This window comes from Morus notabilis, unplaced genomic scaffold, assembly GCF_000414095.1.
Source record: "Morus notabilis unplaced genomic scaffold, ASM41409v2 Scaffold699, whole genome shotgun sequence".
Classification (NCBI taxonomy): domain Eukaryota; kingdom Viridiplantae; phylum Streptophyta; class Magnoliopsida; order Rosales; family Moraceae; genus Morus; species Morus notabilis.
In genome coordinates, this window is record NW_010360714.1 from 183,105 (window position 1) to 198,284 (window position 15,180).

Sequence of the window (15,180 nt, forward strand, 5' to 3'; positions counted from 1 at the left end):
TAATTAATTGAGAATTAATTATTATTATTTAAATAATGTGATTATTTAAATTTGAATTTGAACACATCTAGATTTATCCATTTAAACTTATTTGATAAGTTGTTCAATTTAGAATTCAAATTAATTTAAGTTTGACTTAAATTCGAATTTGAATTTGAAATAAAATTGGACTACAGGATAAATGATGATTTTCTCTTCCTTCCCTATCCAGTATTGGCGCCACACACAGGGATAGGAATCCCTAGCATGGGCGGCCTCAAGGGATAAGGGATATAGGAGAATTTTGGTTCGAAATTCAAATTGGAGATAAAGATTTGATTCCTTCTAAAAGTTTGACTTCTACTCTATAAATAAGAGAATAGTAGAAAATTGTGGACACAATTTTTTGTGACAATTTTTTAGACAATTTTCGGAATTAATTTTTGTCATAAATTTAGAGGTGGCTGAAATTCCCTAATAGAGAGAAGGACAAATTTTTCTCTAAAAAATTCCACATCGTGCATGCATTGGTGTTTGTGGAAATTCGAGTGTTTATTGTAACCCATTTTGTCTCATGTGTGCCCACACACACGTCTTCGTGGATTCTAGGAATTAACGTGGAAGACATTAGTTTTCTAAACACAAAGATTGGAGCAAGGACTGTTCGTGGTCAAAGAACTCAAGTTATCATTTGAGTCGACTTCCAGGTATTTTTCTGATTGAGTTCTTAATAAATGAATTAATGAGATTAATTTATTCGTGCATAAATTAATATAATCTATAGAGTATCTCAAAGTTTTTATGAAAATTTTTGTTATACACGATCCGCCTCTTTCCCGACAATTTCGTCTTTAGTCACCGGAAGAGTTCAAGCGGGCAATTTCGTCTTTCCACCAACAATCTGGGTCACGTGGGCTTCTCCAATTAGCTATTGGACGGATCTTGATGGAACGGACCAAATTGCACATGTTTTAAATGGTTGGGGGTTGATTTGCCAAAAAAAAATGTTGGGGACCAAACTGTCACTTACTAAATAGGTTGGGGACCATTTGTGCTAATAACCCGAAAAGAAAAATATATGATATTTTTTCAGTAGGTTTCCCAAGCGATAGTGTCCGTGTATGACTGTTGATTCTGATTAAAATTACATCATATTAAAAAAAGTATACATAACATACAGTTTCTGATACATATATGACGGCTAAAAAATAAAGAACTATTGACGGTTTATTTTTTTTAGTTCTACTAGAGAAACTTTCAAAATTATAAAATTATATAAATTTCATATACTTTATATTTTAATATGCTTTTGACTAAATATAATGTACACTATTCTACCACAATAATTTCCTTTCACAACATAGTGTCCAAAAACCTCAATTCCTCACACTTTAAGGAATTTTTATGGTAGGAATTGATGTTTTATCTTGTCCGTAGCCATTGAATTAGTTTTCAATAGTTTGATATGTAAGTGTACATTAAAACCTTATAGCATGCTATACAAAATTGCTCATACTCACAATCATATCGTTGAAAAACTATTCCAACAATTGAGTGTGTTTGATTAGAGGGAGAGAGAGTTCAAATTTCTTATTTGGTTGGAAGGAGAGGGGAAGAGAGAGGAGAGGTGGAGGAGGACTCAATCCACCCAGGCCTATCATTTTGCATCATTATACTTATGAAGAGATCCATATAATTCACCTTTTAAAGATTTGAAAACGCAATTTTATCATTCAAAAACTTTATTTGAATTTGATAAAAAGGGACAATTTAGTAATTATATATATTACTTAATTCATTCTTTTGACTCTCTCTCCCTTCTATTAAACAACATAAAAGATTATTATAATCCTCTCAATCTCTCACATTTCTCATCCCTCTAATTCTCTCAATCATTTCTACTCTCTATCACTCTTACCAAACGAAGGCTAAAACAACAGTACCAACTAGTAGGATAAAATATCAATTTTCTTTCCCCCACTTTTTTTTCCACTAATAAATATTAAACGGTACGTTTTAATTAAGAGAGTGAATTTGAATATCACTTTTACCGTACCATCATGAAATTAACCCTAATAAATTTTAGTCTCATTCGTTTTGCGAATTTGAGTTTAGATGTAGTATTTTTTAAAAAATTTTTAATTATAATAAAAAAAATTTAGATATGATATTTTTTAAGAATTTTTTAATTCTAAAAATATAAATCTGAAAACTGGAATTTCACGACTCTAAGGGGCTGTTTGGCAGCCTCATTCTTGAGTTAAAAACTCAAAAAAAGTAACTCGAGTTACAATTTTATTCAAGTTCATGTTCTTTTAAGTTTGAAATCGAGTTTGGAACTAAAACTCGAGTTCAAGTTTTCCCTTCAACTTGAGTTCAGAAACTCGAACTCAAATTAATTAACATTATTTTTTTATATTCTTAAAAATGTTATAACTTTTTCGTTTTAATTCTGATTGGGATAATTTTTTTTTCTATGCGTTGACAACAAAAAGACGAATAAAACTCCACTTATATACCATATTAAAATTTTCTATCAGCATTGAGTTTTTATTAAAATATTATCTAAATATAAATTTAAGTTTTGACTCATTCAAACACACAAACTCAAAAAGATTCTTATTTCAAACCATAACTCAAATATACACAACCAAACATAAACTCAAATTATAACTTTAACTCAAGTTATAACTCAAATTTAACTCAAAATGTACACTCAAATTACCTAACTCAAAAAGGACAAAGAACAGCCCCTAAGCTTAACCCCAATCTAGGTAAAACAATTGATTTACGCGGGAAGAAACCCCAAAAGTCGCGTTTTATCACACTACCATTCCCCTCTCTCTCTTCTCCGTCTTTCACTCTCACTCTTCTTCGTCTTCCTTTTCCTTCTCTTCGCTTCTCCGAGAATCCTGGCCAGCGAGGCAGAGAGAGCCATGGCCGTAGGTCGTCGCACGTGTGATGAACCGTCGGCGAGCGACTCCGACGGAGGAGAAGCCAAATCGCAGCCGCCGGAGAAGAAAGCGGACGTCGTCGTGGTCTCCGACGACGGAGAACGCGGCGAAGAGGATCGTCTGAAAGCGGAGGTCAAGGAGTTGCGCGGACGATGGGAACTAGCGTCGGTTCTCAATTTCCTGACCGTACGAGCGTCCATTTCTCTGTTTACGTCATATTTTCTGGATTGTTGTCGTATGAGTTTTGGTGGAGTCTGTGTAAAGGTTCAGAGATCATGGAAACTCAAAGCTGTTGCTTTTGCGATGATGTGTTTTCAGGTTTTCCAGCCTGTAATCGGGAAAGATTTGAGGATATCGGCGGAAGAAATCGAGACGGGTTTGGTGAATCCCGATAATTCGCTTGCTCAGCTCCACATTACGCTCCTCAAGGTTTTAGATTGTTTTATTTCGCGGATGTCTTTTTTTATTTTTTGAAAAAAGAAAAAAAAATCTTCTTTCACTACTTGGAGTACTTTGCTGGTAATAATGGTTTGGTTGATCATGTATTTGCTTTGCAAATTGTTTGGCTAAATCTGGGTAACTGAAATTGCTAGAATTTAGCTTGTTGCTCAGTTGTGGAATTTTATATTTGTTTTGCATTTTAAGGTTCATGGGTTGTATATTAGTATCTTTTTGTACCTTTTTAGGGATTATACACGTATATATATTATATATATATATATATATATATATATGTATAACTTGAATTTTGAATAGGGGATACCTCCTGCAAGTAAAACACTGGATGGTTCTGATGCGTGGGTAACTGTGCTTCGTAGGAAACTCTCTCATTGGTGGTCGTGGGTAAGTCACTGTAACAAAGATTTGTTATAAAAAAACCCCATTAATAAAGATTATTATCTTCTAATTCTACGCCTTCGAATCCTTAAGTTAAACAACTTGAAACTTTTATTTGCCTGTGTTGCAGGTTGCTGAAGGGGAGATTCCGCTCATGGCAGCTAAAGGGTATGAATCATGCCTTTCTCATATTTTTGTCTTGGGCATGTTTGTTTTTGTCTGATTCATCTTAGAAGAGGCCATGATGGGCTGGCTTCCTTTTTGTGTTGTTGTTTGTGCAGTGAGGAGACGTCCGAATACAAAGGGCTCGATCCAAAAAGGCGTTTACTGATCTTGAAAGCGCTTTGTGAAATCCGGGCTGATGTAATATATTCCACTTTCCTTCTCAATGTTACATCTTTTGGTTTCTGTTTAATGGCTGAGAAAAGTGCTTCTTTTGGTTTGCAGCAAGATGATACAGTGGCTTATATAAAGGATTCTCTGAAACAAGGAACCCAAATCTCTTCTTTCCGTAAAGAGAATATAGGAGGCAATGGAAATGGAACTTCCTTTTGGTAATGTTTGGACATTTGTGAAATCTATACGAGTGTTACACGATGAGTCTTAATAACTTCTCACCATTTTCATGGTAGGTATGAGGGAAATACAATTATTGGTCATAGATTGTACAGGGGGGTGACTACATTTGGTACGAAAACAAAATCTCGGGGGAAAAAATGTTTAGATCCACCCAGTTTTCAGTGGGAAACTCTGGCAACTGATCTTGAGGAATTTCGTAAACTTGCGGTGAGTCAGAATTTCTCTGTTATGAAACTAGAACCCTGGTCATTTTGTTTATTGGTGGAAATGACACGATAAAAATTTCCGTTTATTACAAAACTAGAACCTGGTCATTTTGTTTCTTGATGGAAATGGCAGGATGAGTTTTCCTCGAGCGAAGTTGTAGCAGAAGTTGCTGTTGGTAAGACCATCAAAACTGATGCCATACCTGCTCTTGAGAAAATTCAGAAGGTAAACTTCTAAATTCGTTTGGAGCTATTAAGTTTTGGCTCTTTTATTAGAAAACTGTAAAGTAAAAATAAAGATTACCAGTTCTCTTCTTTTCTAGTTATTGTTACTTAATACTGATTACTGAATTTGTCGTTCTATTCCTCAGAACAGAGAAAGTGCAATGAAGAGGAAACAAATGCAAGAGAGGGTTCTGAATGATTGTAGAAGTTCCTCTACTAGAGTTACTCGATCCTGTCGCAACCGTAGGCCTGTCAACTACACTTATGGTACGCGGCATTTTTCCCCTTTTCCCCAACTTCCTATTATTTTATTGTTCTGCCTACAGTATACGGCACAGCTTCGGTGGAACTTCTTATCTGTTTACAGTCTCTCATATGACTTAACTATTGTTATGGACTTATGAATTATGATTAAATAATATATATTCCACATGAAAGAAGGTTGAGGTCTCTTATGTCCTCCCTATTTGCTAAAGATGCAGCATTTGTTGTTCTGGTCCACATTGCAAGTTATTAGAAGTTTTATCATTTATGCTTTTCTGTTTGTCTGGCTTTGGAGGTTTAGTGCCGTAGAAAGAGTCTAAAATCATTTTTCACTCGTGTAGACTGCAATGACTTCGAAAGGATCCACGATAGTTTTGGTTTTGGAGCTCGAAACGAAGAAAGAAAATCTATTTTGGAATTTGCGTTGGGACATGATTTTATCATAACAAACACATTTTTCAAGAAAAGAGATTCTCACTTTATCACTTTTAAGAATGGGAGGAACTTGAGGCAGATAGATTATTTTCTCACAAGGTATAGAGAATGTTCTCTATGTAAAGAATGTAAAGTAATTCCTGGAGAAGTATTAGCCACCCAACATAGGTTAGTGATCTTAGATGTGAGCATTAAGCTTTGCTATAGAAGGACTAAGATAAACCACCTCCCACGAACTCGTTGGTGGCATTTGAAGGGAATAAAGCAATTGACCTTTAAAGAGAAGTTGTTAGAGGAGGCTACTTGATCATATATAGGTGATGCAAATACTATGTGGGATGCCATGGCCAGCTCATTAGAAAAGTGGCAAAGGTACTAGGGGAATCTAGAGGTAAAGGTCCCCCAGGGAAAAAAACTTGGTGGTGGAGTGAGGAAGTTCAAAAGGCTATTAGGATCAAGAGGGATTTATATAGAGATTTACCAAAGCGTAAGGAGATTTACCAAGGCCCATTCGGATCGGCATTCATCAAGGATCTGCTCTTAGTCCTTATCTTTTCACCATTGTGATGGATGAGCTGACAAGAGAAATATAAGATAGAGTTCCTTGGTGTATGCTTTTTGCAGACGATATAGTTTTAGTTGATGAACATAGGGAATGAGTTAACCGTAAGTTAGAACTGTGGAGACAGACTCCCGAGACGAACGGATTTAAGTTAAGTATGACGAAATTTGAATACATGCATTGTAGGTTTAGTGACTCAAGTAATCAGAGTGATGGAATTTCTTTAGATGGTGTGGAGATTGAGGCTTCTAAGAAGTTTAGGTACCTTAGGTCTATAGTGCAGTACGAAGGAGATATAGAAGAGGATATTCAACATAGGATTAAGGCAGGGTGGGTTAAGTGGAAGAATGCTATGAGAGTTTTATGTGATAGCAAGATGCCTATTAAGTTGAAAGGAAAGTTCTATAGGACTGTAATCTGCCCAGCTATGTTATATGGTAGTGAATGTTGGGCCATTAAGAGACAACATATATCTAAGATGAGTGTGGCAGAAATGCGTATGTTAAGATGGATGAGTGGCCATACGAGAATGGATCGCATAAGAAATGAAGTTATTCGTAGTAAAGTAGGTGTAGCACCAATAGAAGATAAGGTGGGCGAAGGCCACTTGAGGTGGTACGAGCATGTTCAACGTAGACCGCTAGAAGCACCAGTTTGTGCTTGGGAGGACATTCTTATACCTAATACTAGGAGAGGGAGGGGTAGGCCAAGAATTACGTGGACCAAAGTAGTTAGAAAAGACATTCTAGATTTATGCCTTCAGGAAAGTCTAATTTCGAATAGAGCTGTGTGAAAAAGTGAAATTCATATAGCCGACCCCAATTAAGTTGGGATTAAGGTTAGTTGTTATTGTTGTTGTTGTAGACTACAATGACTTAAAATCATAACTACAATGACTTAAAATCATAAGTGCTTTACTCTCAATTCGCCGGGAAGAATGAGAGAGAAGGAAAGGGTAATATCCTTCTCTTTTTTTTTCCCCCCGCTTGAAAATGAGGAAAAGAGTTGTTACTAATGAGACGTTTAGTTCATGAATTAGAATCATGTGATTAGAACCATTTTTGATTTACGTGTATTTTTTGTGAGAGAAAATACTGTAGTGAACCATGAACCATGATTCAAATTATGATTTGAATTCTCCAACTAAACGATAATTTGAATTCTCCAACTAAACGTCCCGTAACTGTTTTAGAAAGCCCAAATCATAACATGCTCTTCTCGTTTTGTGAAGTAGCATCGTTTGTCTGGAATTTCGCTCTTGAACTGGAGAGCACTGTCATGTAATTAGAATTTCACTGGTCAAGTGGGTGTCTTTTGGATGATATACGTGGTGACAGTCCTTGTTACATCTCATGATACACGAGCACGTGAACTCCACTACTATATATATGTATATGCATGTCCGTGTGTATCTTTACGAATTGTACTTCTGTATATACTTTTGTTGAAGATATGTAATCTTGTAGAACAATTATGATTCTAGCTCTTGTTCCCTAATATTTCCTTTTAATATCTTACAGTTTCTTTTTGTTTCTAAACTGTGCAGATAACTATGACAGGGCCATTTGGGAGGCTATAGAGCGAACGAGGTAAGAATTGTCATCTGACTTTGTTTTGCTTTTAATGTTCTTGTATCGCTGTCTCAGGAATCTTTATTTCTGTATGATGTTGTTTGATAGTTTTCAGAATGTTATATAATTGGGAAAAGCATACATACATGTACGTAAGCTATATTTGTGTGTATATTACGGTGATCAACGAGAAATTGAGATATTGTCTGATAGTTTTAAGAATGTTATATGATTGGGAAAGCATACATACATGTACGTAAGCAATACTTGTGTGTATAATACGGTGATCAACGAGAAATTGAGATATCCTGTGGTTTAGCTGGGCGAAATTTTTAAAAATTCTTAATTGAAGGTTATTGGCTTGTGAGAAATAATTGTTACTTGTTCCATTCTTCGACTTATTTACTAATTAGAAAAATTAGTGACCATCTGAAACATTTGTTTTTTCCTGTTTACACGCTGATTTACTCAATCAGGTGCAAGTTCCTTTCAGAAAAATGACTCGTACCAGTTTTGAGGCTTCGCTGTCCTGTTTGAGTTATAATTCTACAAGATTTATCTTATTCAAAGCAATGGCTCCAATGTGTCTAAATGATGCAACGATATTGGTTTTTGCTTGTATAACTGAATTATCTGCTTGTACTTTTCCACATGAAAACAAATTTTACTTCAGTGACCCAGAGAGAAAGACGGACTCAGATGATGATTTGCCTAAAAGGGACTGTGCAGGCGATGCTAGTTCTGGTAAAAAGGACGACGCCATGGATATCGACTTGGTTCAGGAAGTTGATACTGATGATGATGATTATGATTGTAGCAGCAAAGGTGATGTTGACGACAGTGATTTTAGTGACTCAGGCAAACCCGAATTAGACGTTAAGAACAAGAACGCGGGCTGTGATGCCCCAAAACATTTTGGGAGCCGCTGGAGTCTGAGACTAGCTGGATTCACTAACGAATCTTTTGTGGAAAACAGATACCTGGGCACAAAGAATAGATCGAGACAAAGGCCGGTTCACAACTCTGCTCTGGATGCTGTTGTTATACGGGATTCAGAAGATGATAGCTGAAAGGAGAGTCCATTATCTTTTTTCTTTTTGCTGAACAAAAGAGAAGGCACTATCAGGGTATGAAAGTGATACAGAAGTGATAGCTTGAAGATTGCTGTGGGTAACTTGACATGCAAGTTCGTAGGCAGGCACGCATAGTTTCCTCGCATTTTGTAGTTGAGACTAATGAGGAAATTTTTTGAAATGGTTAAGTTGTAAGTGAAACACTTGTGTTTACTCCTGGCGATACTGCATCTTTTGGCACCAGAAAAATTCAAAGTTGGTTAGATATTCTCTAGTATTTTCCAAATTACTTGGAAGGAAGATGGCTTCTTTTTTGTTAATATTATTAACAGTTTTGGCAGATGAATTCAGTTTGACTGATCTAAATCTAAATTTCTAATATTTGGTAGATTGTTGCTTGTATGAGAAAAAATTTTCTCACGTTACTACAAAATTTAACTCTTAAAGACTTCATCTTAACCCTTGTTAGTCCATTCAAAAGAAGCCTTGCCTCGAACGAGCAAAAATAAGCAGCAAACCACAAATTGAAGACTTGCCCAAAACCTGAACCATCAAATGGAGTTCAATAGAACAACACCAACAACATTTGCCACTACAAAATTAACCAAACCCAAAACAGAGTTGGCATATTAATGCTTTAAGCTCATCCTAGCGAAACTCATTTTCCATTGACCATTCTCACCATTTCCCATCATCGTCACTACCCGGTGATCATTGTCCCGGCCCCTTCGTCGGTCATGATCTCGAGCAGCAGTGAGTGCGGCACCCTCCCGTCGATTATGCTGGCCGTCCGAACCCCCTGTGCGAGCGACCGGACGCAGCAATTCACCTTCGGGATCATCCCACCCGCGATCTTCCCCTCGCTCATCATCTTCTTCACTCCCTTGATGTCAATCTCCTTCACCAAGCTGCCCGCATCCTCCCGGTCCTCCAGTATCCCCGCTACGTCCGTAAGCAAAATCAGCTTCTCCGCCCCCAATGCCGCGGCCAATTCCCCCGCCACGGTATCGGCATTGATATTATACTGCTGCCCGTTCTCATCCGCCGCCACCGAGGCGATTACCGGAATGTGCCCGCCGTCGACAATCGAGTGGAGAATCGTCGGGTCAACACGCGCCACCTCACCAACGAACCCCAATTTGGCGGCATTGGCGGCGGGGCGGGCGGTTATAAGCCGGCCGTCGGCGCCGCAGAGGCCGACGGCCTTGGCGCCGGCGCGGTCAATGAGAGAGACGAGATTCTTGTTGACTTTTCCGGCGAGGACCATGGAGACGATCTCCATGGTGGCGGCATCGGTGACGCGGAGTCCGTCGAGGAATGTGGCCTCGATGTTGAGGCGCTTGAGCCACTGGTTGATCTCGGGGCCGCCGCCGTGGACGAGGATTGGGCGGAGGCCGACGCAGGAGAGGAGGACGAGGTCGTTGACGACGGAGGCCTGGAGGGACTCCGATTTCATGGCTGGGCCGCCGTATTTGACCACGATGGTCTTGCCGCGGAACTTCTGGATGAACGGCAGAGACTCCGAGAGGATGTCGACTCGGAGCTGACCCGGCGTGGCCGTGACTGAGTTGGCGGAGGTCTCATTTTGTTGTTCTTGGACCGAGTTGGTGGCGGCGGCGAGGAGAGTTTGGGGATTTTTGCGGCGGAGAGAGAAAGCGAGATTAGGGATTGTGGAGTGGCTTTTGGGGGATTTTTGGGTTTTGGAGGAAGGGAATGAGGCTGAGGGGATTGGAGAGGGTTTTACCAGTGCTTTAGCTGCTAACATGATGTTCCTTTTTTTTTTTCCCCGTGGTGTTGAATTGTCTCGGGAAAGTGACGGAAAATGTGGGAAAGCTGGTTTCTCAGATAGAGAGAGGGTGGCAGTAGACAGTGGTGATTACTTTGGGATACTTTGCCACGTTATTTTTCAAGAGAAAAAATACTGAAATAAAAAAATTAAATTTAAATTTTTATAAAAAAAAAATATTATAATAAAAAATTTAATTGTGATTTGAGTTGGGTAAAAGAATAGGGGCTTGTTATTTTGAGTGAAAAACTCAAAAAAAGACAATTCGAATTATAATTTTATTTGAATTTATGTTCTTTTAAGTTTAAACTCAAGTTTAAACTCGAGTTCAAACTCGAGTTTAGGATTAAAACTCGAGTTCAAGTTTCCCCTTCAACTCGAGTTCAGAAATTCGAACTCAAATTAATGAACAGTATTTTTTCTATTCTTAAAAATGCTATAACTTTTTCGTTTTAATTCTGATTGAGATGCTTTTTTTTTCTATGCGTTGACAACGAAAAGACAAATAAAACCCGACCCATATACCTTATTAAAATTTTTCATCAGCATTGAGTTTTTATTAAAATACTATCTAAATACAATTCAAGTTTTGACTCATTCAAACACAAACTCAAAAAGATTATTATCTCAAATCATAACTCAAATGTACACAACCAAACACAAACTCAAGTTACAAATTCAACTCAAGTTATAACTCAAATTCAACTTAAGAATTATACTCAAATTAAACTCTAAAAGAACAAGCCCTATATTATTTCTTTCATCGCTATATTCAAGCATTAGCGAAAACGGCTTCTTACTTATGTGTCCATTTCAGATTTTTAATTTTTAATTTTGTGAATAAAACACGTGCATATTTCTTAAGAAAAAAGTTTTAAAAAAAAGGTAATTTGTACGGTTTCTAATTTTTTTTGATAAAATGATTCCCACCTTTTTAAAAGGGGGTAAAATTGTTATTTTCGTCAATTATCGTTTAAAAAGTAACAGTGCACTCATATTTTTTTGCTGGAAAGACAACAATGCTCTTAATTACAGTAATGTTATTCACGAAAGTCCAGAAAATCAACAAACAAGTCTGTATATTCAAGCACACTCGGCCATAGGATTGATAATGGTGACTTGTAAGTGATAATTATGAAAGGTATATGCAACTATCCATAGTAAATATATAGCTTACCCAACAGAATGAAGAAAAACACATGCCTATATACAACCAAGGCACGAGAACTCCAAAAATGTCACTGGTTTCATAAGAAAGGACAGATCCAGGAAGCCTAGGAAAGTTGTTCAAGTTCCAGCCCGACTTTTTATATACTCTTCTTCTGAAGCAGGAGAGTCTTGATTGGACATCTTTGGAAAGCCACTGCCAAAAGCCCCAGTTTCTAAATCAGCCCCATATAGCACCTAAAAGAGCAAAAGAGAAACTGTAATTCGGCCCTTTGAATGGTTGGTTTCATCATCATAGCCAAGCTCACAATACAACCACACAGAGAGATGGGATGGTGAAAATAATGATAGATGAACGAACTTAGTAAACATACATATTGGATATTTATATCAGCCCTTAAGCAATATAATCAGCCCTGAGTAATTAGGCTCTTTTGTTTCCTGTGCCTTTGCTCTGGCTGCAGACCGCATCCCCTTGGTCGGCTTCGGAATCTTATAATCACCCAATGAGTTTTCTTCCATTGCAGTCCCAAATTAAAGAAAACATTTCACAATCTCTAACTTGTAGACGATGAAATCAGCCTCAATTCTCACTATATGTGATTTTACACATATACCCTAAAAACATGGGCTACGTGGGTTCTCACGTGCACTGCACCGTTATCTTTTGGACGATAATTTGACGGAAAGGACGATTCTGCACCTTTTTAAAGAAGTTGAGGGTCGTTTTGTCAAAAAAAAGTTAGGGACCAAACTGTTACATTTTAAAAAGGTTGGGGACCATTCATGTAAATTACTCAAAAAGGTATTTTACACGGGAGATTCTCCCGTAGAATAAAAAAAAAAAAAACTACTAGTAGTTTTATTTTTTTCAAACCGTTTTTAGCCGTTAAATCTGTATTAAAAATTATATATTCTGCATACTTTTTCAATATCATTTGATTTTGACTATATCTAACAGTTAGAAAACTGGTCCTATCAGTAAGACGGTCTGACGGAGACAGTCCCATTTTACATAGTTGTCTCTTGAACTTTTATAGTTTTAACAACATGCTTTCTAAATTTTAATTTTGACAAGTTACCCCTTTAATTTAGAAATTTATTGTAATATCTCTCGATTATTGTGTTAAATTAGTGTCAAAAAAACACGTTTGACGAAAAGTTTTAACATTTTAATTCAAATGTAACACAAATATTTTAATTCGTCAACTTTTAATCCCTTAATCTAATAAAAAATTTGAATTAATTTACTAAAATGTGACACATTATAACAATTTTATAAGTTGAAAAAGGTTAATTGTTAAAATTAAAAGTTAGGTGGCAATTTCCTAAACGAGATTATCATTGTAATTTTTTCAAATTCTTTGCCTTAAAGATGTTATCCAAATTCTGAAAGACGTATAAAGGGACCCTTTTAAAAAATAACCTTAAATAAGCCATTCTATCAAGTCACTAGCCCTCAATGTGAAAACTCCAAACGAATAGCCTCCTCATTTAATGAAACATTTCACTTCTCCAAAATGCCCTTTTCCACTAAAAAAATGTATATTGAAAAAGTAAACAAAAAAATAAAAAAAACCATCTTTTTCTTCAAAAAAAAAAAAAAAACTCTCTCCACTAACATTTTCCGTCGTTGGCGCCGCCCATTCACCGTCGGTTTCGCCCCCGTCGATGTCCATTGTCTTTGGCATCCATTTCTATTCACATTCCAGTGTTGTTTTGATGATTATGTGAGACAAATTGAAAGTTTTTAAAATCACCAAAAAACTTGAGAAATCAAGCTCACTTTTTCTTCTTTAAATTGTTGTTTAAAGGTTGGGCATCCATCTTTAGGTGTTTTATTTAAAAAACCATCAAGATTCATACCATTTCGTAGTTTTTTTTTTTGAGCTGCAAATCCAAAAATTTGAAAGGAAAGACGAATGAACAGTGTTGAGAAGACTGTTCCGACCGGTCACACCGGTTTAAAAATCTAAAACCGGTCAGAACGGTCTTACCGGAAAGAACGATCCGCTCGGTCAGAATTTTACTAAGTGCATATAATACTTTCCAAAATAATTACCAATGTAACAATATAATATCAAAAATTGGTCAAATTTAACTTAGTTTATATTCATAAGTCATAATTTGACATATTTAATTTTAAAACAACAATCACATTACTAGTTTGCGTTATCGATGATTTATTGTCAAATAATTACTAATGTAACACTATAATATCAAAAATTAGTCAAATTTAACTTTAGTTTATATTTAAAACCATACTTGTGAGTGAGTGAGACACTATCAACAATTAGAATCAGACGTTATATAAAATCATTAATTAGTTTTTCATGCGAATCAAAATTAAGTGTAATCACGAAAGCCAATCGTTATTATAAATTTTGATCGCCATCTTCTCCCGATAGATTTTTACAAGATTGTCATACTACTTCTATTGCAACACTCTAGCATAATCACCAACACTATGATTTTTTAAAATTGGCGAATTTCATTTTTAAACACAATTTGTTTAACTATTACCAATTTAATTGTATAACGCCAATAATTAACAAAATTTAACTTTGAGTTATATTAAAAAAATCATAATTGTGAGCGAGACACTATTGACAATTAAAATAAAATGTTTCGTTAGAAGTGTAGATATTGGTCTGCACGGCAAGAACGGTCCACTTAGAAAACCATTTTGCATGTTGATATAATTATAACCAATTCGTTCGTCTTAAACATTTTGATCGTTCTAACCAACGCCGGAAAGAACAGTGAGAAAAAGGAAATAATACTCTTAATCTTACTACCTTTTCTTACCATTCTGACATGTATCAATCTGCGTGATCATAAACAATTACTAAACACATTTTATCTTACTGGTTTTTCTTACCATTTTGAACGATATCAATTTGCGCGGTAAGAAGAAATCATTGGCTTGTAATTATAAATCATAAACTAAATTATTGAGGCACTAGTAAGGATCAGTTAAAACTCAAATTTTAATTAGACAATTAAAATTTAACTTTAGTTTATATTTATAACTATAATTTCACACGTTTAAGAATCGATACACTATTATCAATTAGAAGACCAATCTACTTAGAAGTTTCTTTTAGGTGTGCTTGGTTGGAAAGATTGGCTAGATTAAAATTGGATGAATTCATATTAAATATCACAATATTTATAACATCAACATCATACAATTAGATTAATATACAATAATTTCATAGATTTGCGTGACCATGCATTATTGTCACATACCAATGTAGCATTATATTCTCAATAACATCGAGTTGTATTTTCATACTAAGATTATATTAAATCCGCATTAATTTGAAAATTTTAACTTTATGTTTTTCCATACATTTGAGTGACCACGACACAATAGTCAATTAAATGATTGGTATGCTTCAAAGTTCAAGGATCAGTCAGCGCTCTAAGAAGATCTGCTTTAAGGATAGGCCATCATTATGCACAATCAGATATGGTCAGAACAATTTAACTGTGCATATCAGAGATTTTTATTTTCTGATCGAAGACCACTCCACTCG

At 36.0% G+C, this 15,180-nt stretch overlaps 2 protein-coding genes across 2 annotated transcripts; one reads left to right on the forward strand and one right to left on the reverse strand.

Annotated features, from left to right (window-relative positions):
• Window positions 1-2,796: 2,796 nt before the first annotated feature.
• Window positions 2,797-9,021, forward strand: LOC21398032 (DDT domain-containing protein DDR4). The gene is made up of 11 exons (XM_024165030.1): window positions 2,797-3,119; window positions 3,252-3,362; window positions 3,690-3,776; window positions 3,901-3,938; window positions 4,052-4,133; window positions 4,218-4,324; window positions 4,403-4,556; window positions 4,689-4,781; window positions 4,927-5,047; window positions 7,588-7,630; window positions 8,286-9,021. Exons 1-11 carry the CDS (start codon window positions 2,916-2,918, stop codon window positions 8,680-8,682), a joined length of 1,437 nt encoding a protein of 478 aa, XP_024020798.1. The 5' UTR covers window positions 2,797-2,915; the 3' UTR covers window positions 8,683-9,021.
• A 127-nt stretch (window positions 9,022-9,148) lies between these two features.
• Window positions 9,149-10,590, reverse strand: LOC21398033 (acetylglutamate kinase). The gene has a single exon (XM_010097186.2). It carries the CDS (start codon window positions 10,448-10,450, stop codon window positions 9,386-9,388), a length of 1,065 nt encoding a protein of 354 aa, XP_010095488.1. The 5' UTR covers window positions 10,451-10,590; the 3' UTR covers window positions 9,149-9,385.
• Between the last annotated feature and the right edge of the window lie 4,590 nt (window positions 10,591-15,180).

Excerpts from the sequence above, each read along its gene's own strand:
- LOC21398032 (XM_024165030.1), top strand. The coding sequence starts at position 2,916 with ATGGCCGTAGGTCGTCGCACGTGTGATGAACCGTCGGCGAGCGACTCC. Across the intron at positions 3,120-3,251 it reads CGGTTCTCAATTTCCTGACC|GTTTTCCAGCCTGTAATCGG; the intron begins GTACGAGCGTCC and ends ATGTGTTTTCAG. Across the intron at positions 7,631-8,285 it reads GAGGCTATAGAGCGAACGAG|TGACCCAGAGAGAAAGACGG; the intron begins GTAAGAATTGTC and ends ATTTTACTTCAG.
- LOC21398033 (XM_010097186.2), bottom strand. The coding sequence starts at position 10,450 with ATGTTAGCAGCTAAAGCACTGGTAAAACCCTCTCCAATCCCCTCAGCC.